The following is a 13,255-nucleotide window of genomic DNA, read 5'->3' on the forward strand; positions in this document are numbered from 1 at the left end:
AGCTGAAGTCTCTACACGGTGTTTTGTTTGTAGCTGATCTCTCTACAGGGTAATTTGTTTGTAGCTGAACTCACTGCAAGGTAATTTGTTTGTAGCTGATCTCTTTACAGGGTGATTTGCTTGTAACCGAATTCCCTATATTGTGTCTAGTTTCTAGCTGATCTCTCTACAGGTTGATTTATTTGTAGCTGAACTCTCTACAAGGTGATTGGTTTGTAGCTGAACTGTGTACAGGATTGTTTCTTTGTCACTGAACTCTCTACAAGGTGACTTGCTTCTAGCTGGTCTCTGTAGACGGTGACTTCTTCTAGCTGATCTCTCTACAGGGTGACTTGTATAGCTGAACTCTCTACAGGGTGATTTGGTTGTAGCTGATCTCTCTACAGGGTGATGTGTTTGTAACTGAACTCTCTACAGGTTGATTTGTTTGTAACTGAAGTCTCTACACGGTGTTTTGTTTGTAGCTGATCTCTCTACAGGGTAATTTGTTTGTAGCTGAACTCACTGCAAGGTGATTGGTTTGTAGCTGATCTCTCTACAGGGTGATGTGTTTATAACTGAACTCTCTACAGGGTGATTTGGTTGTAGCTGATCTCTCTACAGTGGGTGATATGTTTGTAACTGAAATCTGTACAGGTTGATTTGTTTGTAACTGAAGTCTCTACACGGTGTTTTGTTTGTAGCTGATCTTTCTACAGGGTGATGTGTTTGTAGCTTAACTCTCTACAAGGTGATTTGTTTGTAGCTGAGCTCTCTACAGGGTGATTTGGTTGTAGCTGAACTCTCCAGAGAGTGAATTGTTTGTAGCTGAACTCTCTACAGGGTGATTTGTTTGTAGCTGAACTCTCTACAGGGTGATTTGTTTGTAGCTGATCTCTCTAGAGGGTGATTTGTTTGTAGCTGATCTCTCTACAGGGTGATTTGGTTGTAGCTGATCTCTCTACAGTGGGTGATTTGTTTGTAACTGAAATTTCTACAGGTTGATTTGTTTGTAGCTGAAGTCTCTACACATTGTTTTGTTTGTAGCTGATCTCTCTACAGGGTAATTTGTTTGTAGCTGAACTCACTGCAAGGTAATTTGTTTGTAGCTGATCTCTTTACAGGGTGATTTGCTTGTAACCGAATTCTCTATATTGTGTCTAGTTTCTAGCTGATCTCTCTACAGGTTGATTTATTTGTAGCTGAACTCTCTACAAGGTGATTGGTTTGTAGCTGAACTGTGTACAGGATTGTTTCTTTGTCACTGAACTCTCTACAAGGTGACTTGCTTCTAGCTGATCTCTGTAGACAGTGACTTCGTCTAGCTGATCTCTCTACAGGGTGACTTGTATAGCTGAACTCTCTACAGGGTGATCTGTTCATAGCTGAACTCTCTACAGGTTGATTTGTTTGTAGCTGAAATCTCTTGTTTCAAACTGATTTCACTGTAGGGTAACTTGTTTGTAGCTGAACTCTCTACAGGATGGTTTCTTTGTAGCTGAACTCTCTACAGAGTGATGTTTTTTGTAGCTGAACTCTATATAGGGTGATTTGTATGTACCTGAACTTTCTACAGGGCGATTTGTTTATAGCTGAACATTCTGCAGAGTGATTTGTTTGTAGTTGATCTCTCTACAGGGTTTCTTTGCAGCTGAGATCTCTACAGGGCAACTTCTTCTAACTGAGTTCTCTCTTGTTTCTAGCTGTTCTCTCTACAGAGTAACTTGTTTGTATAGCTGAACTCTTTGCAGGTGGTTTTTTGGTTGCTGAACTCTCTACACTGTGACTTGTTTGTAGCAAAATTCTCTACAGAGCGACTTGTATGTAGCTAAATTCTCTACAGAGTGACTTACTTGTAGCTGAACATTGTATAAACTATAAAGTGACTTGTCTGTAGCTGAAATCTCTACAGGGTTACTTGTTTGCAGCTGGTCTCTATAGGTTAACTTGTTTGTATAGATGAACTCTCTACAGGGTAGTTTCTTTGTAGCTGAACTCTCTCCACAGTGACTTTTTTGTAGCTGAATTCTCTAGAGAGTGTAGCCAAACTCTCCACAGGGTGCATGACTTGTTTATAGCTGAACTCTCTTCAGTGTAACTTGTAATGTTCTGATTCTTCTGAATCACTACAGCGATATATCTGTAGCTGAACTCTCTATAGGGTGACTTGCTTCTTGCTGAACTGTCTATAAGATTAACTGTTTGCAGCTGAACTCCCTACAGAATAACTTGCAATGTAATAGAATTCTATAATGGATTAAATAAATTAGCTGAATGCTCTGTTAGGGTGACTGTTCTATTAGAGTATCTCGATCCCGCATATGTTACACGTAGTTGGCTTTGGAATCATAACTCAGTGGTTTGTAATCCGATTCTTCTGTACTACAGCAAGGACTTTCTATGATGATTATTCCAGCTACACACCGATTTTCAGCTCACTGCTCTAAGCGGTTTGCCTAGTAGGCGTGAAAACTAATAGTTTTTATTCATAAAAATCGATCGCGTAATTGTGACACAGGTTGGGTTTTGTGTCATATCTCGATGGCCTTTAACTGGATTCCTTTCAAACCACAAAAAAAGCACTCCTACGATAGTTACTCCATCTACATAGCAATTTTCAGCTCATTCCTTCAAGTGGTTTACCCTGTGGGCGTGACAGACCTTCGACCTTATTTTACGCAAATAATCGGTCATAACTCCGTGAAAATTTATTGGATTCCTACCAAATTTGGTACTGAGATTCGCCTTAATGAGCCCTTTAAGTGTGCGAACTTTCAGCCCTATTGGAGCACGAATTCGTGTTTTATGGCGGATTTTGCAAAGTGTGCGAAAAGAAGTAGTAGAAGAAAAAAACGAAGAAAAAAACCCCAAACTTTGGCCGATCGTATCTCGGAAATGGATGGAGCGATTTTCTTCAAATTTGGAATGTGGACTCCTCTACCTAGCCGGCACGTCTGTAGCAACTTTGGTTCCAATCGGATAGGGAATCACGGAGCTACAAAGGTGTGAAAATCGCGTTTACTTTCTTCTGTAAATATACTCACGGTGTGGTGCGCCGGCTTCTTGGGCCACTACCGTGTGTCTTGATAATCAATCAAAACCATAATTACCACGCCCCTTTTGGAAAGTGCACATCTTTGCAGGCTGACTCAAGATACTCTAATACAGCAGTCACCCTAATAGAACAGTCACGTGCTCATAGCTAGCTATATGCCTTAACAACAACCAAACAAACTATACATAAAGTTATAAATTTAAAATTGAAGTAGGGATCCAAGTGATAAAAAGTAGTGAAACAAGAGATGAACGATGGTAGCTATTACAGCATAGCTCAGTGAGAAATCCCTACTTTGGCATTGAACACAAAATAATTGCTATACCAAGCCAAAGTAGGGATTTCCCACAGAGCTATGCTGTAATAGCTACCATCGTTCATCTCTTGTTTCACTACTTTTTATCGCTTGGATCTCTACTTCATTTTTAAATTTATAATGTACTAGTAATTTATGGATAATACCTCATTATTGCTTAGTATGGGTATTTCCCTTGAATGGAGACTGTACAAAATATCACAAATAAATGGGTAAGGTATTTAGTGACAAGACAAAAAAAAGTACTTAGTTTACTCCTACTGTAAACACACAGTTAGTTTTGATGCTACAACATCCTAATTTGTTGTTGAGTATTTTTGGTATGCATGGCTCTGGTTTTGGGCTTCAATAGATAGCATTGTGACACCTTGGTTGGTATGATGCCCTAATGTACATTATTGTTTCAGGTGTCACCATAATCAGTACTCCAGCTGGTACACCAGTTAGTGGATCTACTAACACATTTGATTATCCCATATTGAGTAGTGTCACTCTGACTTGTATGGTGACATTGCCTAGTGGAGAAACATATACTGGACCATATCAGTGGGACACTACAGGATGTTATACTAACACTGCTCATAATAGTGGTAATCGAACATGTTTTCCTACTGGTCAGACAACACAAAATGTAACTGGTAATAATCTACTGGCAAATGATGCTGGTACCATCACTTGTAGTGTAACTCTTAATGGTGTGGACTATACTAGTGATCCATTAACACTTCGTGTATCAGGTGAGCATGTGAAATGCGCTTGTGGGTGTCTGTAACACCATTATTCATCTTTTTGCTTTGCTACTTTTATTGCTTGGATCCCTACTTCATTTTTAATATTAATTATACTACTATGTTTGTGATGTTTTGTTATAGCATACAGGTATACACGTGTGACTGTTCTATTAGTGTGACTGCTGCATTAGAGTATCACGAGTCAGCCTTTCACCTACCAGGGTTTATGTCACTTATTTCATATTTTCATTATATTGCTAGACTGATAATAATGGGATCTGTCATTGTTATTACATGTATAGTTAAACTCACCAATTGCGACTAAATCCCTTCAACACGAAAAGACAAGTAATGAGACAACCTTGGAGACAACAGCTACACAAGCCTGTTATGGTGCGTTTATTTAGTAGTAATATAAATTTTAAAGGCGTTTATTTACAACAGGACATAATTACGCGCCCTTCTATTGTCTCTGTACATACTTGCCTTTTCTTTACTATTCTCATTTCATTTCACAAGATCTCTTGGCAGGGGCGTAGCTTCTTCACTTGAATTAGTCAATGCTTGAAGTTGATCGAGATACTCTAATAGAACAGTCACATTTCTACAAGTGCCATATTTTTATATTGTAAAGTCTGTAAGTAGCTAGTAATTTAAACTATACAATCTGATGCTAAGCAGAAGTTGTAACTATGCTAAATATTGATTGCTGTGTTACAGCTGTTTTGTGACTGCTGTAATAGAGTATCTTGATCGTTTCAATGCAGTACAAGATGAAAGGCAAAGTGTTGTTAAGGGTTTACTAGTTAAAATGGGTGTTAATTGACTGCAGTTGCATGCCACTAACAGGGCCGTCCAGAGAAATTAGAGGGCCCAGGGAAAAGAGTTAAAGAGGGGCCCAGGGGCAAGGAAGGGTCTAGATCCTGACTGCTCTATTAGAGTATATCGATCTTTCTTTAAACAGGTATTCAAGTGGCCCCTTTCGGGCTGTGGTAGGGGGCAAAATACCCCAGCTATCCCCAATGTGGGCGGCCCTGGCCACTAAAATTACAGTTATATTTTAATATTTTGTCACTGTAATCTGGGGTTTCTGTCAAAACCATGGAAACTCACCTACTGTTATCAACAGTGCATTGCTTATTCTAACAAAAAGTATTGAAATCCCATCCAAAAACAGCTTATAGCTGTAAAAAAAGTGCGTGTCCAAGTAAAGCAGAGTTAACTGCGACAAAAAGTAATGATATCATAATGCGGCCATGTGTGAGGTGTGCAAGTTGTAAAATTAATATTAGCTAATCAGATAATACAATGTTATTGTTAAAGTGTTAATGAGAACTATGTGATGCTGCTAGTTTTTAAGTGTGTGAGCATCTTCATAAATGCCACATAAATTTAATTCTCAATAAAGCAATGTGTATAGATTCTCTGATAGTAATAAATAGTTTGAGTTTGGCCGCCTTTCCTGTATACAGCAATGCTACGAACAAAGGAAAGGTGGCCAAACTCAAACTATTTATTACTATCAGAGAATCTATACACATTGCTTTATTGAGAATTAAATTTATGTGGCATTTATGAAGATGCTCACACACTTAAAAACTAGCAGCATCACATAGTTCTCATTAACACTTTAACAATAACATTGTATTATCTGATTAGCTAATATTAATTTTACAACTTGCACACCTCGCACATGGCCGCATTATGATATCATTACTTTTTGTCGCAGTTAACTCTGCTTTACTTGGACGCGCACTTTTTTTACAGCTATAAGCTGTTTTTGGATGGGATTAATTATACTACTATGTTTGTGATTTTTTTTGTTATAGCATACAGGTATACACATGTGACTGTTCTATTAGTGTGACTGCTGTATTAGAGTATCACGAGTCAGCCTTTCACCTACCAGGGTTTATGTCACTTATTTCATATTTTCATTATGCTAGTATATTGCTAGACTGATAATAATGGGATGTGTCATTGTTATTGAGTAAATAGATTGTTAAGAGGTGTGGTCTCGGCTCTTGATCATTATTAATCAATCAAGATCGCATTATTAGTGAACCTTTTGTAAAGGTACAGGTATCTACTGATCATAGGTGCTTAAATAACTTAGCTGCATCTAAATATGCTGCTCAAGGAAAGTGTTGATAGAGAAAATTAATACCTCAATATGGACGAAGAAGGACAAAGACCACCTTGATTGAAGATAAAAGAAAAGACAAGGTGCAGAGGGCACACACTCATCGGAACCCCAAAAAGGCATATGCCACTGGCCAGGGAGGTGGGCTGGCAGATGAATATCCCTACTTTGGCATGGTATAACAATTATTTTGTGTTCAATGCCAAAGTAGGATTTCCCACTGAGCTATACTGTAATAGCTACCATTGTTCATCTCTTGTTTCACTACTTTTTATCGCTTGGATTCCTACTTCATATTTAAATTTATAATTTTAATATACTAGTTTGTTTAGTTTTTCGATAAAGCATACAGCTAGCTATAAACATGTGACTGTTCTATTAGGTTGGCTGCTGTATTAGAGTATCTCAAGTCAGCCTGCAAAGATATTGTGGTTTCGATCGATTCATATAGTATTAGATAAAAGAATCTTGAATCCGAGCTCGAATCAGCCTATAGCTACCAACATGAAGGTGTGTGGTCACAAATACAGCTAGCCTAAAAGGAGTGTGGTCATCATGGTCTCGACTGATAATATGTAGAATAAAGAATGGGCGTGATGTTGTGACCTATCGTGGAGTACCGGTACCTCTGTACAGTAGCGTAGTCTAAGCGCCTTAAATAATTTAGTGTGGCATCTATTATGCTGCTTAACCCTTAAAACACGCATGAAACTTTAAAGGAATTAAGCCGTGAATGCGCACATAACTTTTAAGGAATATGTGTTTAGACAAAGCAAACTTATATGGTGAGGCCAGATAACCTTTCCTAACTCTATTAGCCTAAAACCAGATATCAATAGAAAGCTTATTCATTGGCCTACTTGGGGAATGCTAAATAACCAATGTAACAACAAAGACTTACTTGTTATAAAGCGAAGAAGAATAACATCTTGCTTTATCGCAACAGTACATTCTTTGTCTTGCCTGTCATATTGATTGTGGGTTTAATCACGGGAGCTGTATATGGCCTGATTTGCCATTGAATGGTGATTCAGCTAATAATTGTTTGCAGCATTTCGGACCAACTGGCAAGGAGTTATGGATCATTTTCTAAAGGTATGTAGCACATTTTTGTAGTTCTTTGTTAAGAATTATTTTCACGACGACTTTTAGTTCCTATACTTTGGTCTTAGGGTAAACCCCTAGGTATCATTTTAATGCTTATTACATCACGAGTAGAATAGCTCAAATTACAAAGCCATACAATAAATGCTTCAAAAGCTACAACACTTTGTTTACAGCCATGCAGCCTATATATAGGCTTATGCATTTTCCAGGGGCATGCGTAATCTGCCTATATAGATAGGCTTATGCGTATTTAAGGGTTAATTTAATTTAACCCTTTGGTCCCTATGTTAATAAAGAAAAGTGTTCCGTTAAACGCGAAAGCCAATATATTGGCTTTTGTTACACACATGTGTTCAAACGCACATATCTCGTAAACGAAATATCCTATGAATGTACGGTTTGGACCACGCTACTCTGTGATTACTGGGTAATACCCTAAGCATTATCCGAACATTGTAGCACGATCGAACGTGAAGTAAGGCCAATACGTGTTTGAAAGAATTTTCGGCCGTTTTTAAGACGATAATTTCTACGATACTACCTGTCATAAAGGAGAGACGGAATAAAGAAGGTTAGTAAAAGTTATATGATGTTGTAGATCTATCCTTCGTGAGTAGTTTAACACAAATCACGAAAGAATAGGTTGTTCCTACATGGAGTAACAGGAGCCAAAATTTATATGTCAAAATGCATATTTTTGTAAAATAACTTTCGTTTTTAAGTGGCTTTAGGGGCCAAAGGGTTAAAGGAAGTGTTGATATGGAAAATTAACACCTCGATATGGTTTCGTTGGATGAAGAAGAAGACAAGCAGCCTGACTGAAGATAAAAGAAAAGACAAGGCACAGAAAGCATACACTGATCAAAACCCCAAAAGGTACATCCCACCAGTGAGTTTGTTGTTGTGGCGTAAAATACTGCTTCGTTTGGGCTCTAGGTTTACGACTGTGGTCAGTGAGTGAGTGAGTGAGACGAAAGTTCGAGTTTTGACGATATTTTTAAAATTCTATATCCGGTTGCCAGTAAGCGTTTTCTTGTTTTTAACGCTACATTTGATGCTAGATGGCCTAATATTATTCCGTAAAGGTGATTTTTGTCATTTAAGAAGTTTCTAAGCTAGTTTTTAAAAAGCGATAGTTTTGGTGGCGCACGTCATTTCGGGGGATTCCACTTAAACAGTACTACTTTGATATGTCTATTAGAGTATATCGATCCTTAGCTACTCTTCCCTTCACAACTACCAGTATAATTTAATTATGGTAGTTGTTAAACTGTCATCTTGTAAATTTTAGTTTCTCTGATGCCCAATGCACACACTTTGCACCTACCTTTCTGGCATTATGCTCAAAGCTTTTGCCTAACCAGGGGTTAATCTGGGTGGGGGGGAGGTGGGAGCTTGTGGGCACAGGCCCCCTAGGTTAGCTATTCCCCCCTAGGTTTATACCTAAAGCCTTGAGAAATGGAAAGGTTTCAATGGCATCACAATAAAATTTCACCAAAATTGAGTATATTTACACCTAAATTTTCAAAATTTTTCTAGGGGAGCATGCCCCCAGACCCCCTAGAATCCGAAGCGGCTTACCGTGCCCCCTAGCTTAATATTCTGGGTTGAGCCCTGCTAAATATTATATCCCAAATTATACTTGTATAACAGGCCTAGTGTGAAACCCAGGTCACAGGTGGTGCTTATTAGTTTTGCATCCATAGGGGCATAAGACCAGATCTGCAAAACCTGGCATAATGGCACATTTTTTCAAATTCTGTATTACTAAAAATATTTTATTATTTATAGTCTACATAGCCAAATGTGTGCTGTGGCAAATGTTCAGCCTTGTATGCCAACAACTTTTAGAGTTACAGCCCTACAAGTAGCAACAACAGAAAAATTGATTTGCACAGAAAATATAGGAAAAATAAAGGACAAGTGCTTACTAAAATTGTTATAACTTATGAATGCAATGACATACAGAGTAGAAAATTGCACAATCGCGTTTGCCATGAATAGAGGAATTGATTGCTTGGTATGACTTTATTTGTACCGCCTTTCTTCACTATGAGTTCTGCGAAGAAAGATCGATCGCATATGAATAATCTCTTTTACATGATGTAAGCAATGCCCATAAATTGGTCTACTGCAGGGATTTCGAATTTCTCTTGAACAGGTGAATAAAATGATATCCAAGTTTTTAGCAGTAGACCATTTAGAAAAAAAAAATTAATTTTTAAATGAAATATACAAGTTATGGCCATTGTAATCAAAGGTTTTATGTTATGCACGGTTTTTACAAGGCTGTTCACATATTATCTGTGATGCCATCTAATACTATTCTTGCTGTTTGTAATGACTATTAGGAGTTGAACTTGTTGGAGGGGTACGAACTACTGCAACTAATGCTGTTAGTTTCAGTAATGTTGTCAGTGACTATTCTGATATTAGAGTGATTATTTTAGTTCCCGTCATTTTAGATGGTTTTTACCTTGATGTTGACTATACCAGGTGAGCTCCAAATGGGTTGGGAAATGGAGGGCAAGAGGCTGTTTAAACCTATTTATGAGGAAGTCATAGAGAGGAATTTGACCAAGTTATGGACCATTCAGGTCTCAAAACTGGCTATGATGAAAGTACATTTACAGCACAGGTCTTTCTTCAACACTACGGGGCTGTACAGCCGCAGACAGCCATCTCCACACTGGCTAGAGCTTCATTAGGGTCCCAGACTGCTAGTACAAATCACCACTGTGCTTGGAAAAAACAGCCAGCAAAGCAGACCACTCAAGTCTAGCTGACTTTGATAATGAAATGTGATAGTTTATTCATGTAGCTTTGAGTTTTTGGTGAAAATTCAAATCTACTGTCATAGGTGATGAGACTGGTTTCCCCAGACCCAGTCACAAATGTCCCATAATATCTGATAAAACCTAGGACATAATGATAGGTCTACTATATTTCCCTTAGAGTAATAGCTATTTAAACAAATCAAGCAGGAGGACTAAATATTGATATCAAATTGTCATGTAACATGCATTTCTGTAAAATCCTCATATGTAGTGGCTGCATTGTTTATGACTGGATTTTGGAAAAATGATCCAAATTTACACATTTCGAGATAAACGGTTGTAAAGAATTCAAGTAAGCATAACTTGCCAATTAAGGATAGTAATCACGCATATGAAATATACACAAGAGATGCATGAATCTATTACCTTTCAGGCCACTTTTCCACTACTTGTGGCTGCTTGTAGAGTTTCCCACCAAATAAGACTAGTGGTATGATGGTGCAGGCTATCCACTGGTGGTGTTAGTTTGCTTTTGCTTGATTAGTGTTTGTCTGATTTGTCAAAAGACAGGGTAGGGTGGTGATTTGGATCAGTTTTGTAAAATCTGGTCACATTATTATTGGTACAGTTTGTGTGTTCTATCCATGCAACTCATTACAGTAAGTCTTGATAGTTGTATAGAAGCCATAAATGTGTACTCTGGTACTATATATGAACATGGAAACATTACACTTGTTATATTGTATTGATTATCTATTAGGAATTGAATTAGTTGGAGGGCTGCGAACTACTGGAAGTAATACTGTTGGCTCTAGTAACATTGTTGATGACTATTCTGCTATTAGATGGAATAATAATTCAAGACGTGGTCTACTGTTTCGTTGTGTCACTGGATTAGGACCTAGTGGTAACAGTAATGAAGAGTTGGGTCAAGTTTCCTTTAATGGTACACAGATATCTCATGGTTTATGTGATGGGCCTGTGGTACAACAACGTGGAGCTAATATTGCTAAATTCATTGGAGTTATTAATATACGAACGTGTTCTGCATTCACTATTAATGAAGAAGGTGTTTACACTTGTACCATAAGGAACAGTAGTATGGTGAACCAGACTGTGAGGGTGGGTGTGTACTTACCTGTGAGAAGTGAGTCACTTTATAGTGTGATCAATTGTTGTTAACTAACTTCATACACACAGCTGCTCCAGTCATCACTACTACATTATCTATTGTTAATAGTATAACTGGTTCTCCTCTGACATTGTCTTGTACTTCAGAAGGTTCTCCCCCAGACACATTCACCTGGATGAAGGATGGTACTCCAGCACCACTGACCTCTACTTTGACTACAGTCACTCATAACAGTACTACTGCAATATTCCGTAGTGACTATACCATCAACAATGTTACTACAAGTGATGGTGGAACATACACATGTACTGTGACTAATCCTATTGGAAGTGATAGTGAGACCATCACTGTTGTAGTTTCTGGTGAGTTGTACTGATCTCTATAAGTCATTGTCATTGATAACATACTGCAGTACCAAATAACCTGTGGTTAAATTAGTTTCCAGAAAGGTAGTTAGACTCAGTTACATTATTTTTAGTAGAGCAGTGTGCTGCTCTTAAAGGACAATCACTTACAACTGGAATTGCTTTTGGGAAGCTATTTGTGACCTACTAACAGAAACTCTGACTTTGCATAAATCTGTTTTGGAGATACTGTAAATGCCATTGAAATATATTGCATGGGTTAAAATTTGTGCTACAAAAATAATTTTTTGCATGTTTTAATCACTTTGTTAATTGGTGAAAGAATGCATGATTAAATATCTAATACATCCCTAGACTCACCTTTTCATGAAAAAAAATCTTTGTTTCATTTCTGTATGACAAAGCAAACATGAATTACATGTAAACTTGGAATTATAGCACATTTATAAATACACACACAAAATAAACTGTTACAATGTCTATATTGAATCTAATGCTCAGGGTGAATAATTATTATTTTTTATATCAGTTCTTCTGTGAAGGTTTTCTCATTTTAAGATGCAGTGCAATTAATAAATCAGAAATTAGATTCACAACACCATCACAGTTGTACGGTGATACATGATAGAGTGGTAGTATTTTTATTTTCATGTTGTTTTTTCACACACCTTGCAATAAAATACAAATGTATTATACGATCATACTTATAGTCTGTTCGTGTTCACCTAAGCCCTCGTTTCTTGTTAGTAACTCTTGTTACAGTGATTACTGATGCATATCTCCATGGTCTTTATCTTGATTCCATTCAAACCACCAAAAGACACTCCTATGTATCTTCAAACCACTTATTCCAGTAGGAGCATACCCTGTAGGTGTGACAACAAATTGTTCTATTTATTACTTGCTTGCTTGAGTGATTGATTAATTGATTGATTAATTGATTGATTGATTGATTGATTTTACTTCTCAATGATCAGTAGAGTCCCACTTCATGAATAATCAGTCAAAATTCCTAAAGTTTTCACCAGATTTATACCAAACGTGGTACTATAAATTTAAACCCCCTTTATATTCAGTACACATTCACCTGAGTACCTGCCGGATATCAAGACACACGATAGTGTGTCGTGCGGCCCAAGTAGCCGACGCGCCGCACTGTGGATATAGTGACAGGAAGAAAGAGAATGTCACTTTCACACCTTTGTATCTCGGTAATGCCTTATCTGATTGGAACCAAATTTGCTGCAGAGTTGTCCGCCACCTAGGGGAGTCCACATTCCAAATTTGAAGGAAAGCACTCAAGCCATTTCCAAGTTACGAGCAGCCAAACGTTCGTTTTTTTTCTTTCTTTGTTATTTTTTTCTTATTTGTGTTTTTGCACACTTGCAAAAACTGCTATAAAATGCAAATGCATACTCCGATCGCCTTGAAATTTGGCAAACAGAAAGGGAGTCCAAAGGCAAATGCTAGTATCAAATATGGTGCACATTCGAAGAACGGTTAAGGATTTATGACCAATTATTCGCGTAAAACAAGATTGATTTGTTGTCACGTCTACAGGGTAAACCGCTTCATGCAATGAGTTGAAAATCGTTTTGTGGATAGATCAACCATTGTAGGAGTGCCTTTTGGTGGTTTGAAAGCAATCGA

General features: G+C 37.7%; 1 protein-coding gene across 1 annotated transcript in view; it reads left to right on the forward strand.

The window, feature by feature from the left end:
• Nucleotides 1–13,255, forward strand: part of LOC136255273 (uncharacterized) — a 159,972-nt gene that overhangs the window by 13,281 nt on the left and 133,436 nt on the right. The window contains exons 5-7 of the mRNA XM_066047999.1: nucleotides 3,758–4,087; nucleotides 10,869–11,255; nucleotides 11,309–11,602. Coding sequence (XP_065904071.1) covers nucleotides 3,758–4,087; nucleotides 10,869–11,255; nucleotides 11,309–11,602 — 1,011 coding nt within the window. The remainder of the gene's footprint in view (nucleotides 1–3,757; nucleotides 4,088–10,868; nucleotides 11,256–11,308; nucleotides 11,603–13,255) is intronic.

This window comes from Dysidea avara, chromosome 5, assembly GCF_963678975.1.
Source record: "Dysidea avara chromosome 5, odDysAvar1.4, whole genome shotgun sequence".
In the NCBI taxonomy this organism is placed as follows: Eukaryota; Metazoa; Porifera; class Demospongiae; order Dictyoceratida; family Dysideidae; genus Dysidea; species Dysidea avara.